The sequence below is a fragment of the Cariama cristata genome, unplaced genomic scaffold, assembly GCF_000690535.1.
Source record: "Cariama cristata isolate BGI_N322 unplaced genomic scaffold, ASM69053v1 scaffold21207, whole genome shotgun sequence".
Lineage (NCBI taxonomy): Eukaryota > Metazoa > Chordata > Aves > Cariamiformes > Cariamidae > Cariama > Cariama cristata.
In genome coordinates this window covers 40,004-62,361 of record NW_009626701.1, presented here as the reverse complement: position 1 = coordinate 62,361, position 22,358 = coordinate 40,004, and the positions used below count along the sequence as shown (strand labels likewise).

At 35.7% G+C, this 22,358-nt stretch overlaps 1 protein-coding gene across 1 annotated transcript in view; it reads right to left on the bottom strand.

Annotated features, from left to right (window-relative positions):
* Positions 1–22,358, bottom strand: part of HERC1 (HECT and RLD domain containing E3 ubiquitin protein ligase family member 1) — a gene marked incomplete at its 5' end in the record, with an annotated part of 75,190 nt that overhangs the window by 13,383 nt on the left and 39,449 nt on the right. Inside the window, 22 exons of the mRNA XM_009704124.1 lie at positions 403–696; positions 1,015–1,188; positions 2,241–2,342; positions 2,876–3,022; positions 3,576–3,690; positions 4,226–4,425; positions 5,210–5,340; positions 6,210–6,410; positions 7,671–7,798; positions 9,785–9,912; positions 10,444–10,649; positions 11,344–11,557; positions 12,403–12,673; positions 13,398–13,572; positions 14,192–14,392; positions 15,390–15,442; positions 15,980–16,248; positions 17,445–17,665; positions 17,903–18,027; positions 19,197–19,428; positions 19,613–19,729; positions 21,297–21,457. Of these exons, the coding sequence (XP_009702426.1) occupies positions 403–696; positions 1,015–1,188; positions 2,241–2,342; positions 2,876–3,022; positions 3,576–3,690; positions 4,226–4,425; positions 5,210–5,340; positions 6,210–6,410; positions 7,671–7,798; positions 9,785–9,912; positions 10,444–10,649; positions 11,344–11,557; positions 12,403–12,673; positions 13,398–13,572; positions 14,192–14,392; positions 15,390–15,442; positions 15,980–16,248; positions 17,445–17,665; positions 17,903–18,027; positions 19,197–19,428; positions 19,613–19,729; positions 21,297–21,457 (3,865 nt within the window). The remainder of the gene's footprint in view (positions 1–402; positions 697–1,014; positions 1,189–2,240; positions 2,343–2,875; positions 3,023–3,575; positions 3,691–4,225; positions 4,426–5,209; positions 5,341–6,209; positions 6,411–7,670; positions 7,799–9,784; positions 9,913–10,443; positions 10,650–11,343; positions 11,558–12,402; positions 12,674–13,397; positions 13,573–14,191; positions 14,393–15,389; positions 15,443–15,979; positions 16,249–17,444; positions 17,666–17,902; positions 18,028–19,196; positions 19,429–19,612; positions 19,730–21,296; positions 21,458–22,358) is intronic.

The following is a 22,358-nucleotide window of genomic DNA, read 5'->3' as shown; positions in this document are numbered from 1 at the left end:
AAAATTTTTAATCCAAAATATCTATTTTGGTTTCAATATCATAACAAGTCATAGAGACAACTGACACTAGCAAAATAATGCAGTGTAGAAATGTGCTAAAATGTTACTCTAAAAATAGCACTGTAAAGCTCTACATTTCTTGCTTCTATCACATACAAAAATTACTGTCACGATTTTGGGGTTTTTTGTTTTTTAATATGCAGCTGACTTGAGCTCACCACACACACAGAGAGCAATCTTTACAGTATATTCTAACCAGTTAATTAAAAAACAAACTTCCACTTATTGCTGGTGCTTATTGTTAATGAATATGGATCTTTACAGTTCAGAGACGTTAACTGCTTCATATCATATGCTAAATAACCACATGCTTCATTGTTGAGACAATATACCACATTTTACCATTAGGAGAGTAAGCTCATCCTCTGGAACAGGCTCCAGGTCTGGAACAGTAAAGGATTCTGGGAATTGTGCTCCCTTGGCCAGAGCTTCAGCAGCTTTCACGGTAGTAGAGAAACACTCTAGCCAGGCCCATTCTGTGGGATTCCAGGCTGAAGGATCAAGGAGGCAGTTCTGGTGATGAGGTGGTACCGGGGGATTGCACAAGAGCTGATCTAGGTGAAGGCCCACAGCGAGTGATGCCAAGCACTGCATATATGGACTATGAACAAGCTGGTCTCCACAAACAACATGGGGCTAAAGGTGAGGGGAGCGGGAGAGAGAAATTGAACATGCAAAGTTAGAAATATATATTAATCAATTCAGAAATAGGAGTCCTTCAAAGCTAGTCCTGTAGAAAACTACTTTCCTCCATGCTTAATCAAAGTTTTTCTAATATCTTAAGTATTCTCAAATTAGGATACTACTAGCTTTGAGAATACTGAAAGACATTGGCAAACAGGACGTCGAAAAGTCTTCTGGGTTCTCTGTGGTGCAAGACAGAAATCAGTTGAGATTCAAACAGTGACCTCGTGTCAGACACGAATTTTCAATGTTCGCATTAGCTCTTCTTACCTTTTCGTAAGCATACTGTTCCTGAAGCATTATTGGCAAACGTTCCAAGAAAGCTCGCATGCAAGGAGCCATATTTAATCCTAGAACTCCTTGCTGTTTCAGTGCAGTCCTACATGTTGCAAGGACGTGATTGGAAGATATCCACTCTGATGTACAGTTCACTACCAACACATCCTGTTTAATAGCAGTCACAAGACACATTAGAACTTAAAGACTCATAAAGCAGGTTTTTTCAGCACCATTCATTTATCATCAATCATCTTAGTTTCCATAGGGGCCAGAAAATACATAAGCTTGAATATTTTTGTCTCTGTTAGTGAATAATCTGCTCATAAATGTCATGGAGTAGCCATCTCCATTTGCCACTTCCTCACATTCCAATGGCAACCCTACGATTACCACTCCAAGGAAGAATGCAAACATGGTAATAAGCAGAGTTCATTTCAGTGACCGCTATAATCTTTGTTTAAGATTTAGTTCAGGTGTAACATTAGTTTAGGATTTGCCTTGTAATATGACCTTCAATATTTGGTCTGAATTCAGAAAAGACTTTCAAAGAATCCCAAAACACTTGGAACCACATGCAGCATGACTCTACTAACAGGAGTCATAACTTGTGCTGTATTTATCTTCATTCAAAAAAAATACCATATTTTGGAATACTCAACAAAACTTCCTTTCAGATGCAAGCAGCTCCTGACACAGCAAACACTGAAATAAATTCTGCTGCTCCTTAAAAATTTCTGAGGTTGAGTCTGCCTTAGATTAAGTCAGATCATTGAAGTATCTTATTTGCTGGGGGGAAATGAAACATTTCTTCATGCTGCATAAAGGAAAAAAAAAAATCTGTCTTCTGTCTATTTTTGTTGTCCATTTACAGCTGCTGCCATTAAACAGAAAAGGTGATGTAACTGGTGTGGGCAGCATCCTTTATAACCCCTGGCTCCGAAGGATTCCCACCTGGCTGCCCCACTTTTTTTTCCAATAAACATGGGAAACTATTAAAAAATCCCAGTCTTTTTAGTGTCAGGTGATAGCTGAAAGCCAAAACAATGTGTCTTGAAAATATAACAGACTTGGATATATATTTTTATCTATGTATTTCTAAAAAAAAAAAAAAAAAAAGAGGAGAAAAAAAGGAAGGAAAAATAAAGACAGACAAATAGCATTTTCTTTTAGTAAAAAATTTGGAAGAACATTATTTCATTATTTTAAGACATAGTCACCTTTGATCTGTTAGAGCAAGCAGCTACTCCAACTTCAGGTATCCATACTGCAGTCTGAATAGCTCCAGAACCTATCACAACACTCTGTAACACTGAACCATCCTAAGGAAAGAAGCGTTTTGAGTCAGTGTGCATACACAGCTACTTTTCTGTTTAAATGCACACAATCACATTCCTAAAGGATGATATTCTCCCAAGGTGTTCAATAATAATTTAAAAACTGAAATGTTTATACTAAAAGCAAAAAAATATCTAGCATTTTTATCATATTAAGGAGAAAACATAACTAAGGATTTAGAAGTGTTTAATTCACATTATCTGACTCTTGGAAAAGTTCTCAAAGTAAGAGAATATTGTTCCCAACTATAAAAAGAGTGTGACTGGTTCTGCAAAGCCTAACTAACATGACCAAGCCTACAGAATGAATCAACAGTAGAACCATAAAATATAAAATAATTCAACTGTAAGTACAATTTCAATTAATATTTTATTATTTATAATTTTATACCCTTAGTTTATACCATGCTTTCTCTAATGTACCTAACATATTCGGGGGGGGACGACACGACAGTCTGAGACCTTAACCATTTCAGATACTCAAAAAAAGAATCATGACAAGTCAAAGATGATCTTACCCGTAAAGACCAAATATTCATAAGGCCACCAAGTCCACCAGATACTAATGCCAGTCCATCAGGACTGAATGCAACAGTCCGAACAGGAGTAATATGTCCTCTCAGTTGAAATACACACTTGACTTCTACTGCTTTTGTGTATCCAACCTGCAAATTTCATAGTTACAAAACACTGAACTATTTACAAAAAAATGGAATAGCATGACAGTTTCTGTATTCTGCAATAAATACTGATCATCTGCAGAGATGGGGCAATTTCCATAATGTAATAAAAAAGATCAGTACTGTGGTAATATTTTATAAAAATCTTTGTCACTTTATCATCTTTTCTCCCCTTACAAAATGTCAACATTAAAGGCCACATTACAATTTATGTAGGTGAAATTAATCTTGATTTAATTTTATCTAGAAAAAAATTTTATACTAAAATTTAGTAAGATTCTAATTTATAAACTTTAAAAAAAAAAGGAAAACAGATCAAAATATAATCTTTAGCCAAATAAAATTCATTTAAACCTGTGATTTTTCATTTCCTGTTCTGAAAATGTCGACACACATACAAATGGAATATAAACTTCTGTAAGCAAAAGTCTTCTCTCAGGAAGTGTTGAGATTTGAGTAACTCGCTCACATTCTCCTCCTCCCACAATTTTGGAATAAGCAAAGAGAATTTCTTAAACACTAAGTTTACCCCTTTTACCTTGGCACATGTTTCTTGGTCCCACCATCCTTCTGAGGAGGTTGAGCTGGACTGCAATGTGATTGCTATGTCCTGGGGAACAGTCCAGACACACACCAAACCATTGTGGCATCCTCTAAAGGAAGTCAGGATAAATCAGAAAAACAAAATAAAGGTATTAAAATATCAGTGGTCTGGTATCAACTTAAAATATCAGTAGTCTTCAGCACCTTCCCATAAAACTATAATGCACCAATTAATCTAAAGTGGAAAGGCATGCTCCCAATGGATAAATTTGGAAAATTTAATAATTTTGGGGGAAAAAAAAAAGTAAATCTTTTTTCCCTACTCCTCCCCACCTCCATAGCTTTTGAATTTTTACTAACAACATATTCTCAGAAAAAATATTTCGATGAAGCAAAACAATTTCAAGCAGGACCACCACACACAGGTCCCATGGCAGGGAGGAAAGTGTTGGTAACATGACCAGAGCCACTCTTTCCATTTGAATGCTGAAGTCTCACGGATCTCATGGCAACTGGCTTACTGAATGAATGTTACCGAAAAAAAAAAATAAATAAAACTTTTCTCTTTTTTCTGCTCTGGACACTACAGACTAGTAGAAAAGACTTGCCAAAGAGCTATAGAAACATAAAAAAAAAATTACACACGTAGCTAGTAAAAGCTGCAACTTGGGTCCTTTCCCTGGAATAGCACACCAGGCAATGCCATTTACAAGAGCTGGATGGGACAGTGAATGCAGACGTCTCCAACATCCTCCCATACATCCCCAGAGTTTCACTGTTTCTTCTTTTGCACATGTCAGGAGAATCTTACCAGTTGGATCCCACTTCATACTGACAATCATATCCTATTAGATTTAAAAAAATTAAAAGTCAGTAACACAGTAAGAACAGAGAAAATTTAACTCTCAGAGTTAATGCAATGTTTAATTGCTAATAACAAAGAACATTTTATTCTTAAATAAATCGTTACAGAGATAGTGAGTTGCAATTACGAAATCATAATAATACTTTCCAGTATCAAATTAAAATAAAATCGGCATGCTCACTTCTGTGACTACCATGCTTCAAATACCAAGACCAATTCATGGAAGCACTCAAGATGCTTTTACTACACCTACACTTGAGGAATTGTCCTCTTAGCCTAACAAATCATTTATGGACTATTAATAACTTATTATCACATACTAGCCAAGTGAAGGTTCTAAACTTCTGCAGGTGCATATTTAGGAAAACATCTTTTGCTTTGCACAGGAACTTAAGGTTTACAAAACATGCGACATAGCCAAAATTAAATTTTATTATGAGTACTTTTACAAATTAAAAGAACTACAGTCTTTTAAATCCAGACATGAATAGCTGTGTCCTCAATACACTTCTGTTGCTGTATGTACATACACTTCATATTATCTACTAGTAAAAAAGGCTATAAAATTTATTTTTCCTTTTTCTTTTAAATTGGTAGACTGGTGCTTTAAAATATATTGTGTTTAATATGTGTATCAAAAATAGTTAGGTGCTTTTAAAATAGTCTGCACTTGACTCTATAAACAGCTTTCAAACAGAAAAAATAGCTTAAACAGATCTTTACCTACAAAAATTATACATTAGTTTTAAAAAGACTAACTCTACCTTATGTGCATCAACTAGAACGATTCCTCCTTTTTCAAGTGGTTCCTTTGTTCCTAGTAGCAACTTTCCATCTGAATAGCCAACTGCAAATGGTCTGTCTTCACTGAACCACGCAAGGCATGTGACAGACACTAAGTAAACAGATAACAAAAATTAAACTAAATTGAACTTCACTCCTGCCAAAGAGGTTTTTGCAGTGTGGTTGTTTAAAATATGAAGTGCATAACAACTTTCCCCACCACCAAGGTTACTTAACATACTTTTCGTCTGAAAATTTTCATGAATTTGTATGGTAAAGATAAAACTGAGTGACACTGTAACGACAGCTGTTGATATTATTTTGTAATATTTGTTTAATTCTTCTTATTTTTATTAAAATAATTGAACTAATATTCCTGACACGGTGAAAATAATTATGCTAGGGAAAAGAAAAAAAGCAGACTGAATGCTATACGTATATCTGAGATAGGGATGCTTCTAAGAAAAGCACTGAAAACAACCTGAGCCTTTCTTAGCATGTTGATATTGCCTCACTTGGTTCTGCGAAAAAAATTTGCAATTTTCCTGAAGAAGCAATATGCAAAATCACACAATGATACCAAAGATGCGCTACTTGATGTCACCTGGGGCTGGAACTATAAAGGAAAAATGACAATAATTCAGTAATCCAAACGACACTGACTACATGCTATCTGTAGGCAGAGCAGACACCGCAAGGAATCTATATTGATTTTATACAATGGCAAGGAACGTCAGGATGTGATGTGGTTGCTACAAACTGCCTCTGCTTTTTTCAGGGTGCAGATGGAGATCCCACACTCTTCTCCTATGAATGCAAGTGAATGATTTTTGCAGGTAAGGTACCAGAAATCATATCATCCCATGAACAATAATAAAAACTTGAGATTCTATACTTGCTTAAAAAAAAAAGAGGGGTGGAAGGCAGACGAGAGGGATTAATAATTTTAATTTCTACTTAAATACTAATACAGTCACCTACCATCCTTTCTGTAGCAGTGTTCCAGTTCTAGTCGGTGCATGTCTGAAATATCTACAACTTCAATAAGACCAAGAGATCCATCCATACGACCAATTAATAATAATTCTGGAGCATCTCCTGTCCATGCTGCAGCTGGCCCTTCTTCTGGCCAAGCTAGAGCAGATACCCAGTGAGGCTGAAGATCTAATAATCCTTTTCCTCCTAGGAGTCCAAAAAGTCTTTTAAAACTACTTCATCTTCATAAAGAAAAGAAAACAACAAAAATACTTTCCATGGGAAAATATCAAGAGATCCTATTTAGAGATAGGATATACTATAAATGCATGTAAGTTACAAGACTACAAAGCAATGGTCCACCAATCTTCGCAGACACAAAATCTAGCTAACAAATCTCACTTATCAGTCAAGTTACATAGTTCTGTTAAGGAATGAAGCTACATTCTTCAGTACTTACTGAATTTATACCTTTCCTGTGGACTGTCTATTAACATGGGCAGTGTAACTGGTGATTTTCATAAGCACAAAACAACAGATTGGTTTCAGAGATAACAAATGACAGTGCGATTAATAGTCTTCCTCTGAAAGGAGTTCTAAAGGTATTATGCTGCATTAGTCAAATGTAGCACAAACGACAGTAAAAATGTAAAAAAAAATCCACTTAAAGATGCTCGTAAACAGAACCATGGAATTGGACAGGGCCTTTCCTGGATAAGGTTCAGTCCCCTTTATCACAATGCAATCTCATAAATTTATCTAATTAATTTTACAGTATTTCTTCCCCAGTTATCATTCCTCCTTATAAAATATGAGATCACAATCTTTAGAACATTAGAAAATTTCTTCAAGTTATTCATGGCCAATTTATTTACATTTCTTCTTGTGTCAACACTATCCATTTGCTTACATTGCTGGTTTTTCTCCCTGGGCTTCTCCTACAGTTTATTTTCCTCATGTATTTATTTATAAGGTTCTTCATCCATGAGTCTCTTGTTCAAATAAATAAACTAAGCTCACTCATTCTACTCTCATTAGAGGACATTCCGTCTAGCTGATCACTCTAGCAATCCTTCCCTCCCTTTGTTTTAGTCAATTTTGACTTTCTCCCTGTTGCACGTAGAAAGGTAGTTCTTGCAGACTCTATAGTAGACAGTATTTACAGAAGACAGTATTTACGGACAAAAGTTGCTAAGAGTGATCAAGCCTCACACCTAAACACTTCTGATTCAACAAGGACTCATATGCTGCTCAGTTTCCTACTGAATTAATTGTAAATCACACATTCATTTGTGGTTAGTGAATAGGTTAATTGAATAGGTTTACAAGACATTATGGAAGATGGTAGGCATTTAAATTGGAGAGCACACACAGTTAAATACTTGGGTAAACAAATATTGAATAACTTAGCTGCTTCCCTAGAAATACGTTGTATCACAAAGTATTCACAGTTAGTTAAGAGCATACCGTTGACTTGCCATATGTTCACCATCTTTTCCGTAGCTCCAGCCAGATACTTGCCACTGATGCTCCAACAGACAAGAGACAAACTAAGGTCACTGGGTGACCCCAGACTTTCTGCAGAATCACCTTCTCTATAATAGAATAAAATAACCCAATTAAAAAAGGGCATTTCCTTTAAAACAGACAGAAAACCATAAAATTCATGAAATATCAGCATTAAAATCTGGAGTTCTGCTGTCATGACTGCAGATTTACATAAGAAATTTTTCTGCTCAGAATTCTATATTCTCTTTAAAACCACTTCAAGTTACAGAATGAGATACTAGTTATTTCTACAAGAAATTTGAAGTTAGATTTCAATTAGAACAATAAGTTTAATTATCTTTACCTATTTATATCTCATATTCAACTACTTTAACGTCTTTGGTGAGGGCAAAAGTTTCTGGGAAGTCATGAAATGAAACAGAATAGCGTGGACAAAAGAAATGAAAGAGGTACATCTTGCTCTCAATTCTAGTTTAAACTCTTCCTCCTGTTACAATGTTGTCACACTGTTCTAAAATTCTATTTTAAAGTTTGCTTTGGCAAACAGTAACAGGACCACTGGCATGTTTTTTTGCCTTTAAGTTCACACACGACAGGTACAGTTTTTACTGATTTTAGTAACAGGAAAATGAAGACTATAATTTTGCCAGGACGCATATTGTAGGTCAAATACTGTATCAGCCTTGTATTTTTGAAGATGCAGGAGGCATGCCTTTGGTATGTTCTTGCTTAAGCAGGAGACATTTAATTTATGAATAAAGCAGGTGATGGGATGTTGTAACAAATATTAACAATATTAACTTACTAACATAACACATGTAACAATGTTAACATAAAAAGTTAACAGGTGGTAATACTGTATCAGGGAGTAGTAATCTAGTAGCATTTAAATAAAGTTCCTCCAAACTCAGAAAAACAAAACATATTCTTGCAGAAAGAGGAGATAATTCTATCAAAAAGAAGGGATAATGCCTTTTCATCTCTTCACGTCTAAGGGCTAAAAAAATAATTCTATCTTTAAAGAAGAACTAGTATGTACCCACTGAGATAAAGAATACAAATAGAATTCTGTTGCATTTCTATTTAAAAAGTCATTATTGAGATTGCTAGCAATGAAGCCCATGAAAGTACTGAATTCTGGATCTACCGTACAGGAAGCACAGTTTTCTGCCACAAGAAATCATCATGAAACAACCTTCGAGTTCACTATTGTTTCTTCATTCTCCTGAGGTAAACTCACCTAAGCTGTACTAAAGAATTAGATTTTAATCCTTCCTTTTTCTTTCTTCTTTTTTGGACACATCCAAATGATACAAAAGTACTTCCCAGACACCCTCATGAAGAGTTACACACAGTTCCTGAATCCCAGAAGTCACAAATTCTTTTTTCACACTTGACTCAAATGACCACACTTGTAATTATCATGTTCTAAGTTGGAACTGTCCACTGGAATCCACTGAAGGGATATTCACTTTTTTTTAGATGCCAGTCCCTTACAGTTTTTATTCTACCCGTTTCTCATTATATGAATTAATTAAGAATATTTTTAAACACCTTTAACATGATCTCTTTATATTGACTCTTATCATAGAATCATTATGGTTGGAAGAGACCTCAAAGATCATCAAGTCCAACCGTATACCTGATGCCACCATGCCCACTAAACCATGTCTTGAAGCACCACATCTAAACGTTTTTTGAACACCTCCAGGGACGATGACTCCACCACCTCCCTGGGGAGCCCGTTGCAATGCTTAACAACTCTAACAGTGAAGAAGTTCTTTCTAATGTCGAGCCCGAGCCTCCCCTGGTGCAACTTGAGACCGTTTCCTCTTGTCCTATCGCTAGTTACCAGGGAGAAGAGACCAACCCCCGCCTCCATCTTGATATTTAAGTTCAGTTTTCAGTTTTAAGCTATTTAATTTATTTTTCATGCTATAAACACGGCAACAGTCCCAGAGAAAAAATGAGCGGATGTTGGTGCAGGAGATATTGCAGGGTTGGCTCTTTTCATTATCTTGCACAATTACAGCTGAAATTAAATATCTGACTACTATAAAGAATCAACTTACAGCTTGTTGAGCACACATGTTTGTTGCAATGAATACTGCTTCTTTGTAACGTTCCACACTCTTATGGTGCCATCATTTCCACTAGTTGCCAAAAGTCCTTTTTTACTGCACCAAACACATGTCATGACCTGCAAATAACAAAGTAATCACAGCAAAACTGGAATTTAAATCTAAAGTTCAGGTGTGTTTGTTCACTAATATTAAGCAAACATTAACCAATGGGACAGAGCATTAGCTACATTATTGAAATGCACTGTAACAATCAAACAAGATATATTTTTCTGATTTTACAGTATTATGTACTGTAATTAAGCGTGCTTTATAAGGACGCTACACTTTGTTCAGACCCATGCTCCACAGGCCACTAATGCACAGAATACTGGACAAAGACATTAACTACTATGACAGAAAAAATAATGCAAATTAAGATCTAGTATAAGAAAAGATATAGAGTGATTCTGCTGATTTCACGTACTGCAATAACACTTTCATGTCTGAGAGGTACCCTCAAGCAACAACTAACTTTATCACCAAAAAAATACTTCTTGTGGGAAATCATTTCAGTCAGTATAGTATTATAAAACAATAGCATTTTACTTTTTCTGTATTCTACAAGAGAGTATTAAAATACATGCAATTTTAGGAGAAATCACGCTTACCCTGTTCTGATGAGCTTCTAATTTTATGAAGGAACATTTTCGTAAGTCTCCCCCCATATCAGCAAGGGTCTGAGGAATAGTTTGATTATCTCGATCATGTGCTGCAAGAGTTCGTACCAGCTGCTGAGCAGCCCACTGCCTATGTTGTGAAGACAGCCTCGAAGAGAGGCAGCAAGCTGCTAGTGCATTAGCCAGCTCCAGAGGGCCTACAGCAGAAGGATCATAGGAAGGATGGGCATACAAATGGGCAATTAAACCTGCTTAAACAAAACAATGAGATGATGTCTAGATGAGTACCAAACAGAATTACACAAATGAACACAGCATTAGCCATAATTTCCAGAAAAAGAGAGTGATTAACAAATATCTTGTAAGAACGCAGCAATCATGTTAACTATTAGAAAAAATGCTCTCCCGATACTAAGAGAAAAATTTCACAAAAAGCCTTTAAGAACAGAATTATGAATAGCCTTATTCCCACCATACGGAAAACGGTTGTTCAAAGAGCAAGTGCTTTCTGAAGAGAAAAATGCCTCCTCTGACAGAGATAAGTTGCTGTCACTCCTATGTCCTCCCCTCCCTTTAACACAGCAACAGCCTGGTGTGGAGGTACAGTAACCGATTTTTGGCTCGTGGACCTCGCACAGCACGGGCAGCACAACTTTCTGTGTCAGAGACAGAACGGCACTTTGGTGGCAGTAATCAACTGTTACTCTCCTTAATTTCATTACGTGGCATGACCGAGGCTGAATGTCTTAGTTATATGGCTTGTTTCGTACAACTTTTGTACATTTTTGATAGTATATTTATTTATACATTACTCTAGCAAGTCTCTCCTTAAATATAAATGAGGAATTGAAGATTTAATAATTAACATTTAAAAACAAAGCTATATCATACCTTTCCTTTCAATTTCTGCTTTATCATAGTTCGGCCTCAGTTTGGCCCCTTTGTCTGCCAACAAGGCTACAAGTGCTTGAGTAACCACAAAATTTGGAGATGTGACAAGTTTGTTTTCTTCTGCAATTCCTCTTAAAAAACTTGGCAAAAATTTTCGCTGAATTGGATCATCAACTGTTGTCAAGTTTACACCAGTTGCTGCAGAAATTAAGTTCTAAAAAAAAAAATAATTAAAGACTATAAATAACCAGAACAGAAAAATCAACTTTGGAAAACATTTTTAGATGAACAAATCATGCAGGGTTTTAAAGGGGTTTGGTTTTGGTTTTTTCTTTTCAGAAATTCCCAGCTCCCAAACACTTTTATTTTAACAGACAAAGATCATATACAATATGGAATTTGTCTTCTGCCCTGGGGAACATCTGGTCTTACTGGACCCAATTATTCAGATCCAGGGTTTTAAGGGAAAAAAAAAAAAGTATCAAGTAACCAAGAATACCAGCAAGAACTGAGAGCTTACAGAAGAACTTCTTACAAAGTTATGCACCTGGTGGTAGGATAAAAAAGCAATAACACATAACAAAATCCATCATCCCATCCAACACTCAAATTTATCCATAGTTACATTTCAAACTCAGAAGAGCAAAACAATTATTTACTCTGATTGCTTAGAAGTTTCCTGATACAGATGAAATCCTGCTGCATATCCACAGCTGTAGATAATCTTTTTCTAAATATAAACAATCTGTGCTCCACATAAGTTGACTCAATTAAAAAACCCAAAACTTCAACAGAAAAACCCTATCAATACAAAAAGCACATCTGTTTTTCTCAGTTGAAAAGAGTATTCAGATGTAAAGTTACTTGATTTTTACCACCAATAAAACATACCCTTGTGCAAAGCCATAAACAAGAACTCTAGGAGATCCTCAAACTGAGGGCAGTCTCATCACAGTTCAGAAGATAAAAGCAAAAATTAACAATATGTACAAAATGGCTTGCTTCATCTCATGTGTAAGTAGTTTAATATAAATATTTATGTTGAAATAATAGTCCTACCTGTGTACATAACTGTACCAGCAGTTTTGCAGCACTAGGAGTGTTTGATGCCAAACAGCCTACTGCTGTACTCAGATAGGCAAGACAAGATATAGGCTTGCTTGTTTTACTGTGTATTCCTCTAGATCGCTCCGTTGAACTTGACACAGTGGATGGACTTGTGGAGAGGCCTGCTCTCCCTGCTGCAGCGAGGCACATTAAACGAACCAAAGTTCTGATATCTGTTAATCCCAAGGATTCAAGACCAGCTGCCAGGCTACAACTGGAACCACTGTCAAAAATGAATATAAATGCTCTTGGGTTTGTTAGTACATTTTAAAAGAAAGTTATGTTTGGATAAAACTATTCCCAAAGCATTAGTGAACACTGCCTGTTTGATTTGCTGGATGTTGTTACTATGCGGGGGGAAGGGGAAGACAGAGACATGAAGTTGCAGCCCCTCCACTCCTTTTCTTTTAAGCTGAAGACAAAACCACATTATAGACTTGACCTAGCAAAAATCCCTGAGTTTATCTGGAACACTCATACAAAGTTATATGGATAATCCATGTATAGAGTAATGTTATGACAATATGTACATGTCAGATCTCTGTGATGTCTTTATAGTTGCACAGGCATCTTGTATGAAACAAGTTTTTAAATCCTCATACCCCATTGAGTCCTGCACTTCATCTTCTTTCCTCTAATGTTTACCTCTAAGTTCTAATACTTGCCTTGAACAAAAACTCACTGACAAACACAGCATCTTTATGTTCTGAATCGTTGATAATACTGGAGTCCACTTTCCATATAAGATGCAGAAGTTTCTTTCATAAAGTTTGAAGATAGGGTTCAAAAGAACAAAATCAACAGAACTTTTTCTCTTAATAGTATGATGTAAGTACATAAAATGAGAATCGATTTCCCAAATAGTTTAAAACTGCATCCCTATCAAACATAACTTGGTAACTGGTTCCAAATGGAAAGGTGGAAGTGTTGCCAAGGATGCCACAAACCTGACAGACAAAAGTGAGAGCGCTCTCATAACCATAGTTCTTGCAAGGAGGACTTGGGCGGCAGCTGTCACTCTTCTTAGAGCCATAACACGGTCATGCGGATTTACTAGGGCAGCTGCTTGTTCTCCTAAGGTTATCCTGCCTGAAGAACTTTTTTCTATAGAGCCGTGACAGCCTTGGAAATAATGATGATTTGCATTAGTGTTTAAAGAAAAATAAAACATTACTATACAGTAATAAGCGCAGAAACAAGTTTGGCCTAAGTTTGCAAATTACTCATTAATTTTTCAACATTTCATACACACAGAATTATGGTGATAATGACTGACAGGAAAATACACTCCTGAAATACACTCCATAATTTAGTTATTCCTTATTTTCAAAGATAAATGAGCACAACTTGACAACACTCAAGTTAATGATAATTCTGCTGTTTCCTTTTTCCATTAGAGGGCCCTACAAACTTAAATATTGATCCTTCATTTCAATAGGCTGGTCAGTAAGTCCCAACTTAAATCCATGAATCAGTCTGAGTTCTGCAAAACATGCTACTGGCATCCATTGTAGGACTATGGTCACAGTTTTATTAGCAAATCAAAGCTTCAAGCCTTCTGCCAATATAAATGCCTCACACTCCTCTAACTCCCCTGTAATAAAAGGACAATTTAGAACCTGTCTTCACTTCCTCATGGCAGGAAGCAGGAAAGACTGTCAAAATATTTCTACATCGCTCCTATAAAATCACATCAAAAGGGAGGTATTTGTTCTTTGGATGAAACTAATTTCAAATTTACCTATTTGCATCAATGTTTCTTCCATACTGTTGGTGGCTGTCACCATTGCAACAGAAGCACCCAGAGGGTCACTGTCAGGGAACTGTACAGGTTCAGGTACAATACGCCGATCATTTAATCCAAGAGGTCCAGCCAATAATTCAAACTCCTCCTCTCCTGTCAACTTTTCATCTTCATCTACATCTAACATATCCCAGTCTTCTAAAATTGGAAAAATGTAATTAGACTTGGTTACAAAAGTTGAAACATTAAATCATTCCAATTAATTAAAAACCCAATACAGGGTACGAAATGTGGATTATAATCTGCAACACAGTGGTCTTAAAAACTCATCTTCTGATCTTGACATAGATAGAACACAATAATCAGAGAAAAAAAAATCTCACTCTTGTCCCTCTCCATTAAATTTGATCTTTACTTCTACTGCAGAGAAGTTTCACGGAAGATTCGCTGAAGTATCAAACTAGCTGTTTTTTTAAAACACAAAAATGAGAGGTCATCACATCTAGCACAAGACAACTCCAAAACCTGGAATAATAGTGAAAACTGTAGACATACAGTTGTGCTTTAAATCATGGTAACATCTGAATGCCTTTATCTACTGGAAGATGGACTTGCCATTAAGTTCTGGACCACTCATTTAGTCTTAAATAGACAAATGTGGTAAATCATACAATAATGATCACAGAACCTACAGAAAGGCCCAGAATCAAAGAATCATCTGGAAAAGGTTTTCTACAGTCACTAGAAATAATTAAAGTGAAAGCCATCCTCAGGACACTCTCAGCTAGTACAAAGGTAGAAAAAGTAAGAATAAGCCTACAGGGCAAACTTTTGAAACTCTAATTTACACTAATTAACTTCTCCTACAAAGGCAGTTGAAGAAAGGTATTTGAACTTAAGGCTTTGTACGTGCAGTTCTGGATATACCATCTACCCACAATACATTATCACGCAAAGTTAGATATTTGCCATTTCAGCTACTTAGATGAAAGACACGGGAAAAAATGTCACTGAATTTTTTCCCATTTGAACTAAAAAAAAATTTTAAAATGTTACATCTAGTCTGAGAAGATTTTAAAGTATACTTTCAAGTATAGTTTCATGACAGACTTATTTGCATGGAAGTACCTTTATGGAAAAATAAAACACTGTGCAAGTGCAAAGTATTAGTACCTTCAGTAACTTAAAAACATACCTTCATAGACACTGTCTTGTTTACCTATTAAATCAGGAGCCTGGCCTTTGTACCTGTATGAAAAAATAACAAAGAAAATAACTGAATGGCTCTAACATTTTACATATATGCATAATAATTTTAAACTTGGTTTACTATTAAGTTATTTTACTGTTAGGTCAATACATATATGATTTCTGGAAATGGCTAGTAACAGAGAAATACATAAAAGGGCTTCTAAAAGTGTTTGTGGAGGGGGGAAACATTTTGCAGTACTGATGTGAGAAAGGCTGATAAAAAATACTGGAACTGTCAGGCAAAAAGGAAGTCTTCAAAAGTCAACAAGAGTAGGTAACATCCCAATAAATAATTCCTTGTTTTTCATTTAAAAAATAGAAATAGCAAGACAACCTGTTTTCTAAATATGCATTTGTTGAATACAGAGAATGATTCTAAGCCTCAGTTAAAATAAAGACAAATTCTGCTAGAAATTTGATTTCTTCAATCAAGTTCTTAAAATGTTGATGCTAGTAAACATTTTTAAGTTGTTTCTTTCCTTACACAGAATATCTTTACACAAGATAGTATTCCACTATCTTGTATTTCTGTACCTTTCAGAAGTTGATGCTTTAGATTTACTCTTCAGGGCTAAGTATTTCTCTCTGCAGATGCCGCACAATAAATAGTAAGGATTCCCACTTCCACATTCACCACCAAACCATCCATCTACATAAGAACCATTGCTACGATAGCCCTGGCGATTTGCACTGCGACCACAGCCCGGGTGGTTTCTTTTCATGTGTTGATTGAAGCTGACAACACTGGATTCACACAGTTCACAAACCACTACTTCTTCTCTGTCTTCAGATTCACAAACATGCTGCATTGTAACATTTCAACATGTTATTTGTATAGAATAAATATCTTCATATTAGCTATAAAACATGCCAATATTCTTAGGTAGATGTTCCTGCCCATTTCTGTTACACACACAGAGTGATATTTATATGGTTGATTTGCACAAAAGCAAAGCAGAAATAGACAATTTATGACATAATGAAGAGCAGACTATCTCAGAACTGGAAAAACATTTGGAAGTAAAGTTTCAGAGGATGAGATTTTCATTTCAGATCTGACTCAAATTTCTTGACAGCATAACTTTTCACATATAACTCTGCTAGTTCACATTCAATGCTGTCATTAAGTTATCTAGTTCTCAGAACTTGACTGAGACTATATCCCAACAAACAAAAATAATCCTTTTTTCTCAGACAATCGGACTTTACATTTGCTGTGCAACAATAATTATCATTTGTGTCAATAAATTCCAAGGTTTTGTCTGAACATAAAGTTAATTTTTCAAAAACTACATTTCTGTCCTAAGTCAGTAATTTCATTGTGATGTTCCAATGAAACAAGCTGTCTGAAAAATTCAATATGCATACTGAAACTTGCTTCCATATTAGAGTCAGGTAACATTGAAACTAGGAGATGGAAGCTTAGTCTTGTGGGTTGCTTGTCTAATTTGACGTGGATAATTCAAAGATTAACAAGATGCTGTTATTATATTTCTTTTCCACCTCAAATGTATTTTTAGTGGGCTATAAAACATTTGAGTGAGAACTGTCACCATATCCTTCCCAGAGAATGAAATACATGACATGACTAAATTAAGAAAAATGGATTTAAGTGCTACAGATCATTTTTTTGGTTTTGTTTTTTTTGAAGTAGAACAAACATTTACAACTGTGTTTCTTATCTCACACAGCTAAGCAAGCTGGAACACCTACTTGATTTCTAAGTGATATCATCAAAACAACAACTATACCCGTTCTGTTCTGATCTTTCAGGGCAGGGAGAAAAAAAACTATGTACATGTAGAACTGCAGAGCAAGAAACACGAGAAAGCACTATTCTTAATCTAAAAGTCAAGTTATGGAATACAAGAAGATTTTAAGCATTGCTGGCATTTAGTAAGCTATTTTCAAACAGGCTATAAGCATATGCATGTTACTTTAAAATACGAACACGCAAATAGCAGTAAGTTAAAGCAGCCCCCGCTGCAGTCACACACACCCAGGTAGGCCAATCCAATACCTCTGGGATCCACATTCCCAGAATATCATTATCACTAGCCAGGTCTTGCCCAAACATAGCTTCCATTGCTTCATCATCAAGGTCAATTTCTAACTCCTCATCCAAGTTGAAGTCATAAAGTGCCCCTGGATCTTGCTGCAAAGATATCCCTTCTCTTCGACTCTGATTCCTGTGGGCCTGTACAGAGCGGTATAATCCCGCTCAAGTAAAAAAAAAAAAAAAAAAAAAAAAAAAAGAAGAAAGGAAAGTAGTACTTTTATTTTTAACTCTTCTGCTAAAGATAATCTACTTATTACCACATAAAACATTTGATGTTAAATATACACTGATACACACATGTGAAAGCAAGTTTTGAAACTTTCATACAAAGTACCAATTCCCCCTCCTCTTCATTTACCGGATGACCAAAGACCTCGGAAATCTTTCAGTAAACTTACCAGCACGTGCTAGCAATGTTCGGGCAGCTAAGTCAAATTTGTGTCTTCTTGTTACAGCTGACCGACTTCTAGAAGGAGGTCCACTTCCAGAAGCTGCATTATCCACATGATCCATATTATCAGGGCTACAAAGAATTTGTAATTTACAGGTAAATCAAACCAAGTTTTAAACAGCCACATACAGTAAGCAGAAGAAAACACTAAGATCTTATTTATTGGCATTTCTTTTTCTTTCACAGAAGGAAAAAAAGGGAATTTGGAATTCAAGAATTTACAGTTCCACTGCAGCCCATAAGTACTGTCTTTCTGACTGTGAGATTTACCTCAAACAAATTAGATGCAGTAATGTCAGCACCTATTCGATGCCTCCATAGGGCCTAAGCATTGCAGAAATTTTTTGGAGAGCACTCATTTTATACTGTCAATGTTAACTACAGCTTGCAGCAGGTTTCTTCTCCTTTTCAAAAGAAATAAAATCAACATTTCTGTTATTGCGGCCTCAGCCTTTCCCCCTTTTGCCCAAAATCTTTTGCAAAACATGAATTTAAGTTACTTAGTAATACTTGATGCTTAGTTTATTTCTCCCAACTGAAATCTGTTGAGTTCTCCATGAAATGACAATTTACCTGGGACAAAGTAACCGAGGCAACTTAAAAATGTGTGCAGGACCAAGGAATCCGAACTAAAGTATTCTCAAAACATCTTGTAATTGTCATCCTCCCTATTAACAAAAAAGCTAGTATGATTCCTAATAGGTGTCACTTAAAAATATAACCACTACTTTCAGGAGTAAAAAGAAAAGAAAAACAACCACCTCTCCTTGTTTAATAGATAGTTTAGATCTCACGTTGTGAAGGTGACTGAGAATGTAAACTTCAATTCAGTTTCATCCTCTCTGGACAAATAAAAAATTAATTTAAAAAGAAATATGTAGAAAACTAAGTGCTCATGAATACACTGAATCAATAAAAAAAAAATACTCCCATGAAATTTTGCTTTACTACTAGGTCTCTTAGGTAAAATGTAAGATATATGCTCTCATTTTTTTCGTTTCTCCTTCCTCTTTTTTTTGGAAGGGAGCTCAGTTACATTCTTTCTCAGTTCTGTGTACAAACAATACTAGAAAATAAATGCACCATGTACACCTAATTTAATTGTGTCTTTGCTTTCACTCATGTTGTAACAAAATTCAAAAGCAGCGTTACAAAGTAATGTTCTGTCAGCAACAACAAACTTGTGAGATTTTGAGTTTCAGCAACAGATCACAAGCAACGATAAGAAAACTACATCTTACCTTTCACTAAAGCCTTCCTCCATTTCAGTGGCATCGGCAGAAGGGATATCACCTGGTGACTGCAAATAACAATGATCACCAGATTTTCCACCACTTCCAGAGACTATTGTCCCATGTCGTGAATCTGCAGTCCCTTCCGACTGGGGCTCTTCATCATCTTCATTTCCAGGGTGCTCTATCATCCACATGGCCAGCACTGTGATATTCTGTGCATCTGCTTCTCCTCTGGCACCTGAAAGCAGGAAAATCATGTCTTCGAACTGTATTATATCACGGGGGGGGGCGGGGAGGGGGGATATCAATTTTTTTTCCACATAAATGGTTGCAGAACTTAATTTTTAAGTATTCCATTGGAAAAAAGTGTTTCATATTTATCTAATTTTTCAGTTTAAACTGATATTATAGTTATAAATTACCTGTAGCTTCCATAGCTTTTGCAATTTGCCTGAGGGAGAACCCCATTTCTAACAACGGAACAGCAATGGCAGGAGGAGGAGGGGATGTTGAAAGTCGGCTGCTTGGATCAGACAAAGCTTAAAAGACAGAAAATGTTAAATGTAAAGCACATAATCTATAGAGTTACTTTACTACACCTTATTTTGATATATTAGCTTCAAATAAGGGAATAATTGCCCTAACAACTCCCCTCTCTACTGCTTTCCAGAAAGTAAGATACTTTCTGTAATGAAACCAGACAGTGATCATTCTTATTGGTAACATATATATTACGTAAGTCTCTTGTTTAATCAAGTAAGATACTGATGATATTCAAAGAACCATTTCTTTTAAGATATTTCTAAGATGTTTATTTCCATTTAAAACTGTTTCAAATTATCCATTTGATTTATATTTAGGTAGACTAGATAGTTATCCTTGTCCAAATTATCAAGATTCCTAAATGTTGTGAGATCACACCAATACACACTCCTCTTACAGTACAGGAAGAGACCTCAACTGAGCTGGTGACATAGCTGAAAAATCTCTTTGCAGATGATGGATATATTTCTGTGCCAAGAGTCTTTCAATGAACTCTAAAAGGGTCAGTTACTGCCCCAAACCCACAGTTTCCTTATCATTTGCCATAAAAGTGAGGTCTCATCAACAAATGCATCAACAATGTACTAACAAACACTGTTGTAAAGACAGTATCATGACTAGAAGCAAGCCATCTCATTAAAAAAAAAGTGAAACTGAGCAGACAAGTTGCTGCGCAACAAATGAAACAGCTAAAAGACCCAACCAATAGCACGGACGTAAGGGCAAGAATAAAAAGTTGTATCAGCTGGGAATTTTAAAGCATGGACTTTGTTTCTCGGCATTGAGTATAAAATCTGAAGAATATACTTTAAGTCAGTCTCTTCTGTTCATTTAATACAAAATACATATACACAGACTTGTATTTTTCTTTTTAGTATTGCCTCCTTTGCATCACAATATTCATTTGTGCTCTTTAGAAGCTCAAGATTCTCATGTAACAATTTGCAGAGTCTCCTGCTATTGCATTCTGTATAGACGCTGGAATAGAGCAAGCTTCTGTTTTGAGTAGTACAGTGCAGGCAGTAATAAAACTTCTATGAACAGGAGCCTCTCATTACCTTCATATGATTCCAGACAGCAGCATGAGAAGCCCATGAAGGTTGGACAGTCCCTTCTATCTCATTAAACAAGATTAATTGGAAGGAGCTATACTGGTGTACACATTGTAAAATACAACAGGTCTTGTTTTCTGTATGGTATATGATCTAGCAAAAGCTAGAAAATTAGTGCACTAAACAGTGGCACACAACCAAGGAAACTAGCTCAAATTGGATTAACATTTTGAAGTAATTACCAATTATACTGCACTCTTGTTTTATACATGTAGTTTGCAATCCATTTCACAGCTTTTAAAAACTAATTTCATTAGCTTGATAAAGTCTACAGCTAGACAATCTACAGCTTTTTGTCCTAAGATAGTCATTAAAAAGTTTTTAACAATGCTTTGCATGTTAGGTTGCATTAAAAAGAAATCCTGTTGGTTTTCAATATCTTAAAAAACTACACTGAACTTCTGCGAATTTACTAACTCATCCACATTTCTATCTATATTGACAAGTTTACCTGTACGATTGGCAGGCCTCGCAGACTGGGAATCAGGAGAAGTCAAACTTTGCCTCCTCCCAACTTCATCTGAAGGAGATGTTGGTAAAGAAGATATTGGAGGAGTCTGAGCACGTCGTGCTGGAAGTACAGTTGTAGTAGGATAACTGGAGAACATTTGCCTTTAAAAAAGAACAATATACATTTATTTTAAAAAGAGCTATGTTGAAAAAGGTCTGACACAAGAAATATATCAAATTACAGTGCACCTGGCAAGTCATACTTTACAGTAATTGAGTTTTATAAGGGTAAGGCACAACACATACATTGAGGCAGGCAGAAAATATGTTGGAACAGCTCATTCCTACCACCTTTGCCTGGAAAGTTAAATTCTAAGTATGCACCTAAGAAAAACCCCTTACAGACCAAGAGCTGTCCTAGGAGATAAGAGAGAAATAAACACTCGTCCTATTTCCCCACTTTGTTCAGAACTCAACCTGACTAACAAATCAGTTGACTATTTTACTTTCACTGGTAACAGGACATTGTCCTGGTTTTTGTCAAATTCTATCTGCAAAACCTCTAGGAACAGAGGTCAGATACATCAACAAAATTAATAAACTTAGAACTCCATTCAATGTAAAGCACATTTCCTTCTACATCACAAATAGCCTCTGTGGATTAACTAGCTTTATTTTACTTCCATTTCAGTATACGAGGGTTGAATGAAACGAGGTCTTTCTTGCAGGATGTTACCTACAAAGATCTACACTAGTTTGAGAATCAACAACTATTCGTTAAAAATACAGAATTTTACAGATTTGTAATTTAAACTATACTAAATAAACTTAAGAACTGAAGGACAACATAAGGAAGATATTTTCTCCTGTCTTGAAGAATTCAGATGTCACATATATATACAGTGTATAAAAAAAGCTTAATAGCTTTTTATTTCTAGTAACACATATCCTGCAAGGCAAAGTAACAAATTAAACACTGTCCTCTGCAGGGGCAGTTCTTGACAGTAAATACAAACATTAACATTTTCAAAGACTTAGACAGTTAAAGACGTGTATTGTATGT